This window comes from Anopheles maculipalpis, chromosome 2RL (assembly GCF_943734695.1).
Source record: "Anopheles maculipalpis chromosome 2RL, idAnoMacuDA_375_x, whole genome shotgun sequence".
NCBI classification, from domain to species: Eukaryota; Metazoa; Arthropoda; class Insecta; order Diptera; family Culicidae; genus Anopheles; species Anopheles maculipalpis.
The window spans coordinates 71,652,938-71,672,988 of NC_064871.1; the positions used below are offsets into that span (position 1 = coordinate 71,652,938).

The 20,051-nt window shown below is 44.3% G+C and overlaps 3 protein-coding genes across 7 annotated transcripts in view; 1 reads left to right on the plus strand and 2 right to left on the minus strand.

Annotated features, from left to right (window-relative positions):
* LOC126556360 (probable cGMP 3',5'-cyclic phosphodiesterase subunit delta) overlaps positions 1–20,051 on the minus strand; it is a 441,422-nt gene that overhangs the window by 316,992 nt on the left and 104,379 nt on the right. The window lies entirely within an intron of this gene.
* The window catches only part of LOC126556322 (ras-related protein Rab6), a 467,299-nt gene that overhangs the window by 209,443 nt on the left and 237,805 nt on the right, over positions 1–20,051 (plus strand). Inside the window, exon 1 of one of the 5 annotated variants that reach the window (XM_050211572.1) lies at positions 13,103–13,108. The exons of the other annotated variants lie outside the window; for them this stretch is intronic. The gene's annotated coding sequence lies outside the window, so the exon portion shown is untranslated. Of the gene's footprint in view, positions 1–13,102; positions 13,109–20,051 lie in introns of those variants that run through there. 5 annotated transcript variants of the gene reach the window in all.
* Positions 1,494–3,477, minus strand: LOC126555992 (leucine-rich repeat-containing protein 15-like). The gene has a single exon (XM_050211147.1). It carries the CDS (start codon positions 3,475–3,477, stop codon positions 1,495–1,497), a length of 1,983 nt encoding a protein of 660 aa, XP_050067104.1. The 3' UTR covers position 1,494.

A 20,051-nucleotide genomic window follows, 5' to 3' on the forward strand; every position in this document is an offset into this window, starting at 1 on the left:
TTCTTTAATGTTTACTGACTATAACGATCTGTTCATGCAGCGTCAAGCTTCATTCCCGTGTATGCCTATCAATTGGTGTGTATGAGTGGTTGTGTGTGGTTTAGAAATGTACGAGTTGCTTTACCATTTTCATCGCTTCCCTTCTTTCACAATAACATTCTCGATTATGTTGCTAAACGTGTAAAAAATGCTTCCACCTGCTTGCGCGCTACCAATCACATCATTACTTCCGTTTTTCCAGTCCCATTTTTACCCGATTCTGAACTATTCCCACAAGGACCAAGGACCGCGAATGATATTGCGAACCAGTGGCTGTAGGATGACAAAAGGAAATAAACCATCTCCGGCAGCTCACGTTCGCTGTTCAGTGCTAGCTAAAATGTTTCCCGCTCAGTTTTAATTCACATCCAACGAAGGAAACGCGTACAAACGATTAAACGGTAAACCATCGAACAAAACTTGTGTTTGTCGTCCGTTTTATTCGTGTTTTTCCGTCGACTCACTACGTTAGAATTTTCACATGTTTCGTTTTGATTTTGATCTTAATAATAAATGAAACTAAACACGAAAAAACAGTCGATTGCTGGTTGAGCCACTGCACAACACTCCTGCATGCTTTTTTCTTCTGCCTGCTTCCTTTTTGTAACATCGCAACGTGGTTTCTCGCTTACCTGCTTTGCTATCAGTATACGTTAAAAAAGTTTATTTACATAATATGTACAACTAACTGAGAAGTTTCCTTACGACGGAAAAGTCTACATACACACGCGCGCGCGCTCACATGGAAAACGGTTGTACTGTTTGATTTGTAATAGCCTTAATGCTCTTTGTAATTTGACATGCTAAGAAAGTAGGTTCGAAAACATAATATATATTAGTCTGCAGTTTTGTTTCGTACTTAATAAAACCAACCAAACATGTTTCAAGAACGATAGATTGCTTTGTTTTGGGGTGTTTTTCAATCGTTGCGTGAAAGATCCTTCCAAACGCGCCGTAATAATCGTTTTTAGTAGATAAATTAAAAATTGACTAGAAGTTAAAATGCGCTTTACCATATCGATGTTTTCCTTGAAAGGAAATTCCTGTGGAAATGCTCAACTGAAGATTGAAGATTCGCACGCCTCTACTAAATCTAGCGATGAACGTGTTCCTCGCGATATGACTCATCGTAGCAGCCCGGGCGACGCAGGTACGCACCCTCGCGAAGGACGCCATCAATAATGAATGCGTCCTATCCTCCGGAACCGTGCTTCCGAACTAACCCTCCCATCCTAACAAACAACGATACGCGTTAATACTAACTTGTGTGAGCCGTAGTAACTGTGGTGAGTGTGAGTGAGTGAGCGACAGCGCTTCACGAAGGAGCTTACTAGTGCGTGTACGTTTGCTAGGTGATGCAGTTGGTGTAAAACGGTGTAAAACGGTGTGTTTCGTGGTGAGTGTTACTGGTGTGCGAAATCTTCATCCCTCGCCCCCTAACCCGCAACGCCACGCTTAGGTGTCGGACATATTTTTGGGCACTTCGTATATGTGGTGTGCGTACTGGGGCGAATAGATCGTGGATGATTGGGTTTGGGCCGAAACGCCCGACACCGTCGAACCGCTCGAAGAGAGTGCGGACGAGGACGTCGACGAGGAGGTGGTGGAGGACGAGGTGCTCAGCGTACCCTTGGGAGTTTGTGGCAATGGTGGCTGCTGATGGTGATGATGCTGATGAAGATGCTGCTGCTGCTGCTGGGGCTGCTGGGGCTGCCCACCGTAGCTACCAGCGACGGCTACGATCGAGTTCGGTGCCGATTGCTGGTGGATGTGGAGTTGCTGTGGTGGCATAGTCGCTGTCGCTACGGCACCATGTCCACCAGCACCGGCAGCACTGGCACTGTGAGACTGATAGTGCGGATACGGTAGCGTGTACTGTCCACCGAACGGATGCTGATAGTTCCTGTACGCTGGATGGTAATTGTACGTGTAGATGTTACAGTGCGGCTGATGGTACTCCACCTCGCCCAACGATTTCTGCACCTCCACGTCCTTCTCCTCGTGCAGGGTCGCGCGCTTATTGCTTCCGCCCCAGCCCATCCGGCGGAGCAGGTCCAGGATGCGATGGCGCAACCGATACACAATCAGCACCAGCGTCGTAACGCTAGCCGCCGATGCAACAATGATGGCACCGAAAATGGCACGCTCTTTCGACTGCAGATGCTGGCAGCCGAGCAGATCGGCGGTAAGCTCACGCAGCAGCTCACCGTGCAGCCGGTCAGGACAGCTGCATACAATTTGTGCGTCTTCCTCGGATTCGGGGTTTTGGCGCTGGAGCAAATTTCTCAACCACAGCACATTGCAATCGCAAACGAGCGGGTTCTCGGTGAGATCAAACTCCACCAAATGCTTCCAGGGAAGCAGTTCCTCGTGGAACGTTGCGATCTTGTTGTCTCGCAGCGACACCTTCCGGATGTGCGGTAGGCCGGCAAACGATCCCTCATCCAACTCCTGCAGCTCCTTGTTGGATGCAATTGTAATCGATTCCAGATTAGGATTGGCGGAAAATGCTCCCGATTGAATCTGCCGAAGATTCAGCGCTCCAGAAATGTCGACTGATTTTAGATTGGACAGTCCGAAGAATGCTCCTTCAGGAATGATCTCAAAATCATTCTGACCGATGGTGAGATCTTCGAGACGCTTCAATCCACTCAGCTGTACGGTTGGCACCTTCAGCAGATGGTTGTCCGAGATGTCTAGGGAACGGATGTTCTCCAACCCTCGGAACGTTTCGCTTGTGATGTTAACCAACATCGAACCATGAATGTCTAGTCGGCGTAGTTGCGTGAGTCCTTCGAAAGCACCCGGAAGTACACGGAAGAGCGAGTTTGTGCCGAGGTACAATTCGGCCAACCCCTTGAGCGGTGTCAGCGAAAGCGTAGGAATCGTGCTGATCGAATTGTCATCCAGATAGAGCACACGCAGGCTAACCAATCCATCGAAAGCGCTAGCATGTAGCGTGGCAATTCGGTTTTGCCCCAGGTTTAGCTCCTCCAGCTTCGGAAGTGCTTTGAACATTTCGCTCCCAATCTCATCAATAAAGTTGCCGCGCAGATTCAACACACGCAGCTCGTCCAGTCCGCCAAACGTGCGGTTCGTGATGGCACCGAGCTTGTTGTTGTTCAGATGCAACTGGAGCAACTTCTTCTGGTACATGAAGATACGCTCGGGAATGCTGAGCAGATGGTTGTAGCTCAGGTCGAGCATCGTCAGCTCGGTGTAGAACTGTATCGACGAGTCAATCGATTTGATACGATTGAACTTAATCACCAGCCGGCCGATCGATGGGTTGAGCGCTATCGGCAGCACATCCAGCTCGCCCTCGCCGCACGTCACGTGCAGCTTCTCGTCGTCACAGACGCACCGGTTCGGGCAGTACGAAACTGCACCGACGGTCGCCACAACCAGCACCAAAAGTCCCACCGCTTGGCTCTTCATTTCTTCGTAGTCACGGTCACACTTTGCCCAACCGTCACTGTTTACGAATTACCACCAAAAAACGCCGTCACACACGCCACCAAACTCTCGAATGCATAGGGCTCGGCTTGCTTTCTCAAACGGGGACACAAATTTTAAGAACTTTATCGTTACACTTCACCTCACGCTCGAGACACTGTGGGTAAGCAAAGCCAATCAACGCTTCGGGTCCAAAGTTATGGACACACGTCACGACACGCAAAGCACGGATGATGCTCCACAACACACGCACATCCACGCACAGGCTAATCTGTTATGCTGGAGAAGGCACTTTTTTTTGGGTTTCAGTTGGCAGGAAAACGTAAAATATTCACCGTAATGTCACCTAAGCACACACACACACACACACACACACACACACACGAAGCGCACCGCAGTACGGAAAACGTTAACGGTTAGTGAGCTTTGCTTGATATGTTTCTGCCAGTCGCCTAGAGGGCTTTCCTTGCTGACAACAGTTTCCGCACCGTTCACAAACGGCTAGAAGATAACACCGGTGCCCTTAATTTCGAGTCTCAATTCACACCGGGCTCGACACAATTTTAGCTTTAGCTCCGTAGAGACATAGACATAGACGGTTGGGGAGGTTCACAAAATCCTTCAGGGTCGATAACGCGCACACCAACGGGCACCTCCGATAAGAATGTACGAACTGGGGATTTTGAGGGAAGGAAACTTTTTTTACCACCCGGGATGCTGCTGCTATGCTGCTTGTTTCGTTCACTGCATCCTCAAACTGTTAGCGTAATGTTTTATGCAATATTTTGTTTGCTCGCACTCCGAACTCTGTAACGTTAATACGGTTTTAATAGCCTTTCCCTTCTAGCGTGCAAACTTGGAAAAAAGGCGCCTTTGACGAAGTTTCGAAGTGTGAAGATTTTGCTCGACCGTGTGCGGCACTTTCCCGTCTGAAAGGTATTTTTTGACTGCGGGTCACTCAGCAATATACGCTTGCTTTTATCGGTTCCTCCTTCTAACGGGCGCCGGTTTTGTTAGATGCGTAAAGGAGCATAAGATTTTCCCTAATGCTCGCTCTCATGGTAGCAACTCGCTGCTCACGCTCACTGAACGGCATCCGTGAGAAGGCGCATCCGATGGGAGCAGCATAAAAAGAGTACCGGACACTCATCGGTCTGGCCGGCAGCATAAGTCTGCTCTCGAATTATGCTCCCAGCATAAGTCTCCCGCTTGTGCTGTGCTGCCTCGTCCCGTACAATTTATGGAAAGAGAATGTGTAAACAAAACACACTCACGTGTTTGGTGAGCATTAGAGGATCTCATTGCTCAGTAGAAATTTTATTTTATTTTTAGTCTCTCTCTCTCGCTTTCTCTTGAGTTCTTTTCTTTAAAAAACGCTCTCAGAGACAATTTCTTACCATGCTCCGTGCAGGAAAACCCTCCTAAACGGTGGACAGAACCTAAATTTAGGTTCACTGGTAAGACGAGCCGTGTACGTCGTGGAAACAGGAACGTTCCCATAACGTTCCGTCACCGGGACATTGATCACAGCAAGAAAACACCCTGGAAATAGCTATCGCGGCCGAATACGATCAACCAAGCAAAAAGGCGATTAATAATTCCTTTTTCACGGGTTGCTCCACAACTTCAAGGGTGTCGCATCGTACGTGGAATTTTCTACCAATTTTCCAAACAACACGAAGCGCCACTTTTCGCCGCAGACACAAAGAACGTTGCCGCGATTTGAAGCGCATCGCTGTGTGTTAAAAGCCGTTGCTAACGCTGCTAACCGTCGCTAATGCGGCTGGACGGGAGTGAATTATGTGCAAATGATGGTACCGTCTCGGGAATGTCTCGTCTCGGTGTGCGTGTGTGCGTTTCCGTCTGGAAGGGCGTCTAACATTCTCATAAAAAAAAAACATCGTCGTTTTCTTGCATTTTTGCTATTGCATGTGTGCTCCAGCTGCTGATGGGGCTGTTCGGGGTGAAGCGGCACGTTACGCGAAATGGCGATCGCAACAATCCCACCCCGCATCTCGAAGCAGCACATCGAAAACAAATAAAGCGTCGATCGGGAAGAAATATTTTTCCCAAGCACATTGATTAATGGTCATCGGTTTGCTCCCGGGCAGTACGTGAAAAACTTTGGTCGGAAAAATTGAATCCGTTTCGATCGTGGCGAAGTGGTGGATAAGGAAGTTCATTTGTGCAATCAAGGCATCACGGTTGAGGGTCATGATGTGAGATCCAAGGGAAAGGCAAGCATAGAAAAATTGGAAATTGGATATAGCTTGCAGGTTTGGACTGTGGACTCGTGAAAAATTGCGTTCAGAAAATGAATGACTTCGAGCTATGACGATATTTTCAGTTTTTCTCTTGTTTTTCTTTCACTAGACAGTATTTTAGTGCAGCAAATAATGTTAAGCATGAGGAAGTTTTATTTTCAACGATTTTTTTGTTTGTTGACATCATATGGAAGGACCAAGTATCAAATCCCGTCTGGATCATTTCTCTGTATGAAGTACCGACTATTCAGCTATGGATAAACTAAGTTATATTTTAGCTTCCTTAAAAGAGGTTCCTTAGGTAGGGTTTTAGGGTTTAAAAATTTTAGATTCCCAGGAAACACCATCGATTTACAGGGAGGTCTGCCTGTTTCTTGACAGAGACTTGATAACCCGGAGTATCATAGCATTTGATTAGATTGCTGTCACTACGATCCACTTCTGGACATAAACGCTTATCAATTATCTTTATCACAACATCAAGCGCCCATAAAAGAACGGAGTAAGACAAACTGCATCAGAAATTCTCATAAATACAATTATTGAGATGATTCGTTGAATTGTTCGAATGGCGTCTAAGGGATTAATTAAATCTAATTCAAATGTTTTCAATCAAAACACGTCGTTATCGACTTCAAAGCAAATAAAAATATACGTTCTAAGACACTTGCAATTGAGGTGTTATCATTTTTAATAACACTTAACTTCTGATTTGGATGTCTCATGCAGACATGCACACCTTTTGAAGCTTTTGAAGAGTCCAAGTCATTTAATGACAGCAAAGAAACAAGTCATCCTTTCAAGTTTAAATTTGATGAGCCAAACCATTCGGAATGGTGCATAAAAGTTTGGGAAACTCGTCCACAGCAAATGCCCCATCTTTACTCCTTTTCACTGTCGCTAGAGAGGCTTCAACTTCATCATCGCTAAGACAACTTCATCAAGCGTATGTACGCACCTGACCGAAACCGTTGCCCACCGATGGAACGCGCAAACGTACCCAATCACCTCGACCGCACACCTTTCCAATGACTGGCCAAAAATCATTTCCCACTGCCCGCAGGTGTTGGGAACGTGTTTCCAATTCTGGCACCATCACCACCGGGAAGTTTTGCCTCCATCCACTGGGCCGCATAATCTAACTCCATCCGGCCAATGACTATCGCTATTGATAGCTATTTCCGATCCATTCGGAAAGCTACTCCTACCTTTACGGCCGCTTCACCACCTCCAGCGACACAGAACGCGTTCTGATCTCAACGTATCGTATGCCCAGACAGCTATCTTGAAAACACACTCCCAAAACACGGAACATGCAGAACCGTACGGGTTTTGTGCCTTAAGGCATCCGAAAGCAACAACGACAATCATCCGAGGCATCGGTATCCGGGGTTTTCCAAAATGCAGACAAATCTCACATACACACACACAGCGCGCACAGTCTAATGAAACTCGAGAACCCCTTTCTCGGGAACGGGAGTTATCTCGCACGATAGCCGTCCACACCAACCGTGCACGAGCTAGAAGAGGAAATCGGAAAGTTTGAAAATCATGATTAGATTAGTGCCATTTTTCGCATACCGACCGTTCATTGCCTGTAGCCGTACCGAACCGTAAACGTTCGAGTTCGATTCTTGAGAGCGCCGGGAGCAATCGATAGTACCGAATTGTTTTAATTGATTCGGGAATCGTATGAATATTTAATGAGCCCTATTCTCACCACCAATGTTCACTGTCTGGAAAAAAGGGGTTTTCGTCTGACCAGCGCAGGAATGTGTTTCGATGGGGGAAGATTTGTAGCAAACGAATAGAATGGGGCAGACATGGGCAGTCGGTCGCCCTAATCTGGATGGTTAGGTCCGCTATGCAGGCACCACCATTGCTCACTACTTTTCAATCCCATGCAGCTACCTTAAACGGTGCGCTTAGAGACCGTTTGTGGAATTTCAGCGTACGGTGGGAGCGAATTTCGTAAAATTAAATTAATTAAGATATGAATAGTGGTTTGGCAGTGTTAGGTTCGTTTCCACGAAGGTTAAGTTCAAGCAAACGTTGCTTGCTTCGCATCGGAACACGGACTGGTTTGAGCAGTTACATTTTTTGTTCCACGTACTTCATTCATTTGCCCATTTTCTACCGGGCAGACATTACATGATGTGTTGAGGGTTGCGTTTTCTGTTCCCAACGGTTATGTTTATTGTAGCAATGCCGTGTACTAGTTTATTGCTGCTACTGAATGTTGTTGTAGTTGATGTATCGCGAGTTTTACTTTCGGCTTCGAAATAAAACTAAAGCAAAAGTGGTGAAAAGGTACGTTCGATAGCTGTAGGAAGCGACCATGAAAAGTAATGTCCGCTCATCAAGTTCATTTTCTCATCGAAAGCCCTCCTAAAGACCGGCATAATGCTGGGCTCATTGCCGGAGATCACCAGAGGTGGCAAGCGGGTAAATGTGTTGTTTATCTCCTTTTATGATACTTTTCCCGCTTTCCAGCAATCGCTAAGACGCTTACGCAACCCTCACCCAAACCGTCTCAAACAGCCAACTAACTCTGAGAAATCGTAAGGGTTAGTAAGAACGCTCGTTGCTTGCTCCTGGTAAAGAAAACAATGCGTGAAGACTAAAGAAGCGTCCTACTGCCTTGACGATCGAGAATTCCCGTCAGTTTTCAGCGGGTTTCCCTATAGCCGGCTGATTAGATAAGCCTGAGAACGGAGCGAGAGCCTTCAGTTCAAGCCGTCTTCCGCTTGATCTTGCTTCCGATCCGTGAAATTAATTTTCCCCACCCAGCAGGGAAAGTCATCAGCCGCAGCTAGATAGTGGGCCGTGGGGGAAAACCCGCATGATCATTTCGATCCTCTTCATTATCGGAACTTGGGAGGATCGGAGCCGCTAGTGGCGGGGGAAAATATTTTAATTGTTAAGGAAATTGGATGGTGTGAAACGATCGTCGGCCGGTTTTCGTTGTACTTATCGGCACCCAGGCTGATCGGGAGTGGCCGCTGGTTTTGGGAGACTTTTCGGAAGCTTTCCCTGTTGGTCAATAAACGCCGTTTGCTTGATGAGCTACATTCGTTCTCATATCTTTCGTTCTTGCTTAGGGCTAGGTTGGTTCTTAGCTTGATGGAAAGTAATGCAGTCACATAATGGGAAGATTTTTTTTTCATTTACTTTGATGAGATTTCAAAAATTCAGTACGTATTTTCAACGTTTCGTTGTCTGAGGGTGTTGGGAAGATTTCCGATTTGTTCCATGTCGTTTGAGAGAATGTAGGAATCAGGCACAGGTGATCACATCGGTAAGCTCTACTCTTCAACACCTTTTCGGGCAAAGGGGTACCCGAACCCATCCCGGTTCGATCATAATCGCTTTTCGCGCAATGGATTAAAGCGGAGAAAAGATTGGCCTGATGAAGTAGTTTGTCAGTAGGTGCCAGTGCCAGCGTGAAGCAATTAAGCTTGGGCCGCTTTAGCCAATAAATCAACAGCAAACCTCATCATCGCTCAAATCGCTATGGCATTTCGAGCAGGATGAAAACGTGATTTATTTTTCGCTTTTGCTCTTAAGCTTTCATCCTGCTAGAGGATGAGCGCCATTTTTGCATCATTGGATCTCGGACCGGTGAATGAGGAAACATTGTGATTAAATTGAAGCTTGAGCTTGATGAAGATTTCAACAGAAGCAATCACACGCTGACGGTTAATATGTTTCTTATATTAAACTTGAAATTATATCTCATTTATGACAATGTATTTCAATTTCTTCGGTACGATCCGTTTCTCCATCACACAAAATCACAACTATTCTAACAAAACAGGTTTCAGTGCAAGATTAAAAACAGAACAAACCTCCACAACCATTTTGTTCTAATTTATTGGACTCACTTTGTGCATGATTAATGGACCCGCGTCGTGTGGTCAGTGCGTGCGGCAAAAGATGACCAGCATTCATTAATCAAACCGTACACTGATCGCTTATAAATCAATTGATATACATCTAGCCCTCTGGGTACGGTTGAATTGGGAGGCAAATTAATTACTTCACAAAACTTCAAAATGCTTTTTTGTGAATAATTTATTTGAAACCTACATAAAACGTTTGTATAATTGAGGCAGCCATGTAGTGTTTAAACCGCAGAGGAAGCCGCAATTTTGTACGCTCTATTGATGATAGCAGCGAGATATTTGGATCAGTACTTCATCTTCACTGATAGCCTTTAGTGCTATTGAAGCGTGGAGATCTCCGAAGGTTGTTAAGAGTCCGGATTTCCTCACCATTAAAGTCAATGAACTGCTTGGCTTAATGTTCGATAAGACGTTTAGGTTCTCGCTAATTTGGGTCCCTTCTCATTGTGGAACTCCCGGCAACGAAAAGGCACACTTGCTGCCCATTCTTGGTCCAGGAGTTCCTTATTTTTTTTCCTATCTCGGCAGCAGTGCATGTGGGAAGCGGATGAACTCGGGCGTTTCCTTTTCTCGATCTCTCCTCAAGTGTCCCTGCGGTCTTGGTTCGATGGGCTCTCTGTAGACCGGGCGTTCATACGAATGATGTCCCGACTGATGTCGAATCATTTCGCATCGAATGTTCTTCTACAGTGTTTAATTCTGGACAAAAGTAAGTGGCTGCGGTGACGGATTCCACGATGTGGACCACCTTCTGTGATCCTGCGTGGAGTATGAAACCGCAAGACCCTTCTTGTTTAGAGCAGACGTGCGTGTCGGCAGACGACCGAGTATTGCAATAATACAATTGGGACCTCAAGTACATAGAGCTCATCTACCGATTCGCCAGAGCCTATGTACCTGTCCTATAATTCCATGTCCCCATTACGGTGTTTCTCAGGTTCGAAGTTAGGGATGTTTGTCTGAACAATAATAAAACGTAAGGTTCAGATTGTGTGTTCTGTCAAAATCGCGGATTGTTTTACACATGGAGACACTTGTTCTGGCACCTGAGAAACACTGTATCCTTCCAATCCTTTTGCGTTTTCGACCATTCATTTTTCGTTATTTATTGTGTTGTCTATGTTCTTCTTCTTGGCATAACGACATCTAAGTTCATGCCGGCCATCGAAATGGCTTACTAGACTTGCCGATACCACGTAGTTGGTTAGTTAGTCCTCACAACGAGGGGACGGTCCGGATGGGATTTGAACCACGGTCCAGCCGTTTGAAGACCGGCGCTGCTGTCGCTACACCAGCCCGTGCCCCCCTTGCCTTGTTGTCTATGTCTTGAGCGTTTTTTGTAGTGTCACGGGTATTCCGTTGACGGGTCAACAGTATTCGAGGACAGTTTCAACTCTACCGTAATTCACCAGAGCAAACGCAGAACTAAAAAACACTCACCAACCAACAGCTACCACCGATCATCCAATCAACTCGCCGGGGAATTCGTCTCTGTCAATTTGCCATAGACTGGGAACTCAAACGTTCTCCACGGGGAACCGGAAAAACAGTCACATCGCCAATAGTACCTTTACTCACTTCATTCAGACTAAATACAAACATTTCCATCATATCTTTACAAACGACTCAGTTCATCTGGACTCAGCCGGCTGTGGGATCCACTCCACCACAGACAACTGCGCCATCAAACTTCCTAATCACAACTCCATGTTTTCCGCCGAAGACTACGGACTGACCGACCGAACGTGATCTTCAGCGACAGTGCCAGTGTTCTGGGTCCCTGAAACACAGCAACTCCAAAGACACCCACATCCAGCTCCTAGACTCCATACCTGCATCCCCGACAATCGTTTTCTGTTGGATTCCGGGTCATTCCGGAATTAACGGAAACGAGAAAGCCGACCAACATGTCAACACCCTTTCACGCCGTGATGCCATCCGCTTCACCAACACCATCATCTCCCAACACTGGAACTCCACATGGCACAACGTAGACCTCAGCAACAAACTCCGTCCTATCAAGCACAACACCTCTTCATCGGAAGATACCGAATCCAGCCACATCCAACGAGTCCTTTCCCGCCTTCTTATAGGTCATACCCGCCTTACGCATTCCTACATCCAAGAAAAATCTAGTCCTCCACTCTGCAGCTTCTGTGGTTGACATCTCCGTCCGCCACATCCTCACCGATTGCCATGGATACACGACACACCGAGCCTCCTGTCAACTAGAAACTGATTTAACGACAATCCTATCATTCGATAAACTCCAGCAGAATCGCCTCATTAGATTTTTACGCATCAGTTATTTATACAAAAAAAGCAATAGATTAAACTTATACGATACCACATGACATAATAGTTTCCATAGTTTTATAGGCAATAGTTTTCCGTAATATTTAAACCACATATACGATAGTTTTGTATTAGATTAAACAATTTTTTTATACTATAGAGACGCGAATGTAATCTCTAAGACTCAAAGCCTCTATAAATAAAAAAAAAACTCTACCATGGAAGGGATGCAGGTGATTTCCACAGTGCAGTGTTCTCCAAATTAGTTCAGCCTTAACACAACTACTTGGGCTGCGTTGGAGTTGAGTTGGGGAGTGTTTTGCGGAGTGTTGCTGCTGCGAGACGGAGTTTGCCGATCATTCTTGGATCCGATGTCATTGTTATGACAGCACGGAAATAAAAAATAAATTTATTTTTATTCCGTGCTGTCATAATAATGTTTTTATTTGTTACAGTCCAATGCCTGAAGCCATCAAACCACAATAGCCAATCCAATCCAGACGCAATCATCTTCCAACGCTGCTATAGTAACACCAACAGTACCAGAAATAAAAGAACTGCATCCACCTGAGGAATTCAACACACAACAACCAATAGACCTGGACAACAACCACATATCCAGATCCGAGCATGCCCGGGATAAGACAAAGAATAAGGAGGATATGCCTTACTATTAATTCTCATTGTGTCAGTCACACATGGCGCTGACAATTCGGCAACATGCCGTCATTATGATCAATAACAAATATATTTAAATATATCGTTTTTTTGTGAAATAAACTAACAAACTTCGAGATTTTTACTGACATTTTTCTTTTTGTTTGTTTTTTGACGCAAAAAAATATTTTTTAAGTCTAACTAAATTTATATTGCTGATGGGGATGTCTTATTTGCCAAAAAATATTTGATTTTCTCTTCTTTGTTGTAAAATACAGGACAAAATTCAAATGTAGAGCATCAAACAGCTAAATACGTCACAGGTAGCGTATGATTGAGAGAACGGATATTATCCTTAACCAAATTCCGCATCCTCTAACGCTTAATTAGAATCCATCATCACTTCAATTACCTTCTCCTCATCCAGATCGCACCATACAATAACGTCCCCTTGTGGCTAACATAAAAGCCGTCGATAACAAAAAAAAACCATACCGTTTTTAACACTCCAAAAACCCATTAGTTTACAACTTAATTGAATGATCGATACAACCCCGTTATTTATAGCGTAGACACTTACAAATTGAATTAATTTACCGCCGTCCTCCCACCCCGAGTGTGTTTTGTAAGTTCGAAAAATAGATTATAGCTATTCGACGTCCGCACGCTTCCTTTCCACCAGATCCAATGCACGCAACCGATTCACCCTTTGCTTTTAGGTTCTCAACATTGGGAGAAAGGCGGAACGACACTACGAAGCATTCGCGTCTCACAGTGTGTTTTTTTTTTTCAACATCTATTCCTAGGACGCATTTGTTCATTAGTCGGCTGACTTCTAGCTGCTTTTTTGTTCCAAAGGGTGTCTCGACAAAGAAAAAACGTTTGCTATCGGTATCCGTTGTGATCGAACCGGGAGAAAAAGCCGTACGAGATAGATAAGAAATGGATCGGTATTCGAAACCAAAGCGACATAACGAGCGCATCGCATGCCGACTAATCCCGGTAGATAAATAATTCGAATGATAAAACCGTTGAGAAAAGAAATTTCCCTTCCTCGCCTGCCCTCAGCAGACACCCACCAAAACCACCCATTTGGAAAGCTAGAGCTAGAGGGAGAGGTAGAAAAAGGGATACAAACTGACCTAAACCTTAACCTGACCTCTTCATTTTCCGACCGCTGCATCGCACCGGAACGGACGGGCGAAGGAAATCGAACAGGATTAAATGGAGTGTGCAGTGAAATTATGATCCTACAAACTTTGTTCACCCTTCTTTGACCGATCTTTGACGTTTCAGTGTGTTTTCTTTCCGCCACACCTACCCCGAGGTCTACCGCCTCCATCCGATTAGCCGATGGCCGTTTCCGAAACTGTTCAATTTCGACGATCCTTGCCAAAAGGGTTTATCAATAAATTATGGTATTTCCTCATGTACCCGTTTCGGGGGAGGGGAGCCTAGGGCGCATCCGTCTCACGAAGAACCCTTTTCCTCGTAGTAGTTGTTGTGAGACGACAAATAAAAAAAAAACTGAAAAGCTTTCACTTCATTCGCGGGTACAAAAAATAATCTTCCAAACGAAGCAAAGGAAAGCGAAAAGTGTAAAGTAAGGGTTTATTTGCTTCATGCTTTTTTTTTCGTTCCTGTTGTTGCTCCGTAACGAAGAAAATACTGCTTCAGGCTGACGAGCGAAAATGGTGAAAATCTTATTTATGGATTCCAGTGTTATGTGCTTTCTGCTGAGGACGTGTAAATAAAAGCAACAACATCCACATGCCAGCCCCGGAAAGTCCTGCAATTGGGTGCGTGTTTCGTGTACAGGAAGCGACGCCATCCACCAAAAAGGGTGGTCCGGTTAAAGTCCGGTAACCCAAAATATTAGCCATCAAACTTATGCGGGAGGCTCCTTTTTTTTCTTGTTACGCTAAAGGAAATGAGTTTTTCGGCCGAGCCGCATCCTGAAACGCCGTTCGGTGTCAGTTCCTGTGTCTGTGGAAATGTTTTGCAGCCCTTTAGGTGGCCCACCCGTCTCAACCTATGCGTCCATTAAAGGATTAAAGTGAAAGGAAAATGGATGGGTGCAGAAGCTTTTTTAATAATGTGACACAAGATGCTTTTTTTGTTTGGTTCGCTGGTTTGTGTAAAGTTCTTTCTTTAATGTATCATTTTATGATTTTAAAATTTTCATCACAAATGTCATCTTTGACTCTTCCATCCCAGGCTTAAAGCTATCCCAAAACGGATTAAATGGATTTTGGGCATTGATTTTACAGCGCACCGTCCCTTATGATGATTTCAATCAGGCGACACTGCATGCATCAAATGTGGGCTTAAGGTGCAAAGGGGCAGTTAAATGAATGCTCACGGGTACAGTCCAAACGATCAATCAATCGGGACGATTGGGTCCACAATCGGGAAGGGGGTTGAGGAATGGGTGCAGAATAATTTTGATTTGACCACCGCCATGGCTTGAACGATCGGTAGCGGGATTGATTTTTAATGTAGTTTAACGGTCTCATTCTACACCGAAAGCCGAGAAGACTGTGGAATGAAGCGGAAGACGAAAAACATACAATCGTGTGAGGAGCAACAAAAAAATTAATCATGTTTTTAATTCGATGGAATTATCGTGTTTAATCTTCGGGTGAAAATCACCCATCGTTTATAAATGCTTTTCACGAATGAAAGGCAAATGTGACAGTTGATGGTCATTTTTTAAAGACATAACAACAATGTACTGAAAAACGTGTGTTTTGAAATAATTTTATACATAAATGCTTTGACGCTAGTAAATAAAAGTCTGTATAATAGATTCCTTTACACTGTCTCTACAAAACCATAGCACCAAGTCAACCATAGCGGCCCAGTGAATAAGATGACAGCAGCGCTGTCCCTGATAGTGAGGTCTGAGTATCCAACTACGAGGTATCAATGGTAGTAAAACATTAAATTACAGCTTCCATAACATAACCTAGAAAGGCATGACATGGAAGAAATAAAATATATTCGAATGGAGTTGGAATTAATCGACAGAAATGGAAAATACATATCGCAAGACCTATAGGCTCAGGGCCACGAAAGCTAAGAAAACCATGATAACCTTCTTAAAACAGAGCTTTTTAACTTTTTAGAAAAAAAAAATTTTCGTAGAAAATCCTTGAGAAGAAATTGAGAACGATGTTGATAAAATTTTGACGTTGGCTTGAGACCGGCTTTTTTATGTGTGGCGTTTTATCACTTTTTTTTAGGCAGCGTACGCGACCATGGAAAAAGCGGTTGAGAAGCTGTTTTTATACTTGATAAATTTATCATTAACCGAGTAAAAGAAGGAAATGCCTAGTGAAATTTATAATTTGTCAATACAAATGGTATTGACGTACGGTCCGTCATATTGGAAAAGAGCTGTCATATTGGAAATAAATAAAATAAAAAATTATAAATTTATTCATCTCTGGAGCCACCTTTTTGTTACTGAGCCGGGCCCTTGTCCCGTTCAACGGATTGAGACCGGAGGATGCCTCCGACTTGACGATGTAATTTTGGCTAAATTGAAAACCGAAGGATGCCTCCGACTTCAATGAACAGTCTAGGAGTGTTGGTTAAAATGCTGCTTTATTCAAATTCTGACTCACTTATTTAAATTATAAAAATGCTGAATGCAGTCTGTGGATATATTTAACCTAGTTAACTGTTTTCGTTCACTCGCCTGTTTATTATTTCTTTTTTTGGTTGATCGCATGTTTATCATTAAAAATTTTTCCGCGTCGGTAACATACGACACATGCGTCACCAACACACATTTTTCACCTCTCGTTGTCCTGAGTCTTATCAAGGTCGACTTTCCTTTTGCAGAATGATTAGATAAACCCTGTTACAAAAGTTAGAAAACAACACCATCCAGACGACATAAGCAAAGAACGCAACACTATGCAGACGACTTCAGCAACATGCAAATGCGCATTGGCCAAGAGCAGACAAAAGACGACACCGGCCACGAGCGCAGACATGTCAGAACCTCCAGCACCGTGGGAAATGGTTCGCGCACTGGACGATGCAGCAACCAGACACCAACGCCAGTCCATACACATAAATATTGACCGATCAGGGAAGAAAAGAGACACAGTTTCAGTTTAGACATCAAATGAAGCGAGCGTACTGGACTTAGATCCAGTTTAAGTTCAAATAAAAACATATGTTTATGCCCTAAGGGTAATGAAAAATATTCACTCAACCAATTACCAATTTATCAAATTTTCACGTTTCTTTTTGTTTTTCTTACGATCTGTTTTTTTTTAAATTATACTCGAATTAAGTACACCACATTTTATGACATTTCAAGTCGCTAGTATGCAGGTTTCTTTACTCCTGCATTGTAGGATTAAATGTGTAGAGTAAGAGCTACGACGTCGTGGTAGTGCTAATAGCTTTTGAAAAATACAAAAAAAAAATTAACATTGAAGTTCTTCTTAGCTTAACGACCTTCTAAGGTCACGTATGCCGTCGAATGGCTTAGCAAACTTATTGATACTACTACGGAGGAACGAATGGGATCTGAACCCCGGTCCTGCCGTTTGAAGATCGACGTCGCTGTCACATAATCACCACGCGGCGCGGACCGAACATTGAAGCACCAAGGTTTACAAATTTTTTTAAAAGAAAAAGAAAATAATTATTAGTTGCATTCAAATTATTAACACCAACAAGTTGAAGATCCGACAATATGGAGCAAGCTGTCACAGTTAAAATAAATAAAAATAGAAGATCTGTTACGTATAGAAGATGATGCATAGCTGAGTATAGACCCGAGTCTATATGTTAAAAATAGAATCTCATCAAATGTTCGACGCATTTTTATAAGTATTTAAACGAACATAATTTTTTTTGTCGATTTCATGAACAAAAACACGTAAAAAGATCTTTTGAAGTCCTTACAATGAAATAAAATAAAGTATCACAATCTTTTAAAAGCAGATGCATTTTATGAAAAGATGCTCAGTGTAGATAAAACCACGCAGTTGTCAATCACAACACACGATGCCCTATCGAAAGGCTCTAAACGCTCGAATAAATATAAAAAAACTATATCCAAACATGAGGTAAAATATTGTCAAGCATTTCATGTTTTTTCTTCTCTCGCTTTTTTCTACACGATACCACACACTTTATTAACGATAATGACATCAGGAACCGTGTCCACGAAACACTTTTCATATTTAAACTAACCCACACAGATGCTTTCGATCCGGTTGCGCACCATGGACACGGCATCTTGATAAAATTATTCAAATTGAATACCGGAATGGTTCGTTCGGTGCAAGAGAAATGTCTTCCTCCCGACCAATTGTTCATCTCGGGTTATTAGATTCATAGATATGTTAAGCACCGGAAAGCGTCTCCAAAATATGAACATACACACACACGCACACACTCATCCTCAGTGCCAACAATGGTTCTACCCCGAAAGATCGGAGTGCTTTCGGAATCATAGATTTGTCTTTCTTATGACAATTTGTAAGATCATAAATATATATCATATCGGGGTAGAGGAGCTTGGTTTGCCCTTGCGCCGATCGTGCTTCATTATCTATACATCTTTATAATCCCACATCCAAACCACGCGATCCCTTCAGGGATCCTACCCTCGAGCACCGTGCCGGAAAAGCTTAAGCAACGGAGAACCTGCCAGAACCTCGTTCGCATGCTCTTCGGATTCTATTTCATTCACATTCGTAAGAATCCATCCCATTCGCTGTCGATTGAACGGTGTGGTTCGCGGTGTGCTCTTGTGCTGTCTATTCGTACACCGGCGGTCTGCATTCAACAGTGTCCACGGGTTGAAATAACCTGTTTCAACGTTTGGCCGAACGAAAACGCGCTCAGGCATCGGACGTTCAGTTTTTCCCAGCGCGACCGCAAGCAGGTGTATTTCTCACGATCCGAGCACGGCTTCCTGCCCGGCGATTGTCCGGACTGGGCTGCAAACGTGCACTGGCCGGCGTTGAGCGAAGAACTGTCCAAACTCGAGCAAAATCGTATCCTGGGGCATATAAATAATAAAACATCGCACGGTACGACCATCGTTGTGATATAGTGACGAGCGAACGGCAGTTCGCTCCGTTCAGGCGAAGGATCAGATTAAAAAAGGGGTACGAGGTTTTTGGCTGAGTGGACCATCGAGACTGCCCAGGACAGGACAACAGGTTTCTGGAGGTTTTTGTGTGTGTTTGCCGCCAGTCACCACCTCAGCCATCACCGTCTGTCGGACGAAATGTGTAAAAACAATCGTGTTGATGAGTTTTCGGCGAGGAGTAGGAAATTAGGATATTTGCTTGCTGACAAACTGTGGAAGCGGGGTGGTTCGTTGGCGGCAGGGAACGAACTCTACCGGATATCCTTATGAAATCCTGCCAACTTCAGGTGTGTGAGCGTTCGCTTCCATTTTATTCCACTGTTCGTGCTTCCTTCCATTCCATCGCCTCTCGCTAAAGGAAACGTCAAGCGAATTATGAAGAAACATATCGCCTCACGATGGCCAATGGTGTGGGAGGCGCTTCCTTCTGGCATGATAGTGAAGGCTTTTATTATTCACAGCTGCGGTTATTTCTGGCCAAGCGAGAAACCGAATGAATAAACACCGGTGTGTCAGTGTGTTTGGCGGCGATGGCCAAAAACCGAACGCTCGCGCTTGATTGCTTTTGGCTGCACTGCTGTGGAAATAGAAACACAAATGGAAATGGCATGCCTTGGACAGAATGTCATAATCAATCTGGACGCATATTAGCCGTGGCTGTCCTTTACTTTAGTTTGTTGCTAAAACTTACACGAGAACGCGCTTAGAGAATGATACATTGAGGTTAGAGTAGATCGAGCCGAGTAGTGGGTTTATAGTAATTTCTAAATGGAGTAAAACAATTACTTTTCGACGAATTGATTAACCAACTAGTCTCTAGCAGACAGCTTTGACTATGTTACTACCTAGTTTATTCGTTGATTTAGTGCCAAACAGCCATTTTTGTATATTGGGTCTTCTTTGATAAAGATGTAAGGACGTAGTTATCATTTGTCAAACGTAAAGGTTACGTTACATGCCTGTAAGGGTCTTCTTCTTCTTGGACTGCTCAGGATTGAACACGTCGCGTCGAGATGGTCTGGTCGCTAATCCGTTTCCAGGAATCTCGGTGTAGGGCTGTAGTCTTCCATCTCCGACAAGTTTGACTCCACTTGATCCAGCTAATGAGCTCGCTGTGCTCCTCTACGCCTCTCGTGCCGAACGGGTCGCTGAAGAGCACCTTCTTGGTGGGACATGAGCTCAGATCCTCATCACGTGCCCCAGAAAATGTATCCTTACGGCTTTGACTACCGTCAGAATATCTGCACCACCGAACAGCTCAGCTAGCTCGTGGTTCATTCTCCTTCGCCACACGCCCTGCTCGCACAC

Excerpts from the sequence above, each read along its gene's own strand:
- LOC126555992 (XM_050211147.1), bottom strand. The coding sequence starts at position 3,477 with ATGAAGAGCCAAGCGGTGGGACTTTTGGTGCTGGTTGTGGCGACCGTC.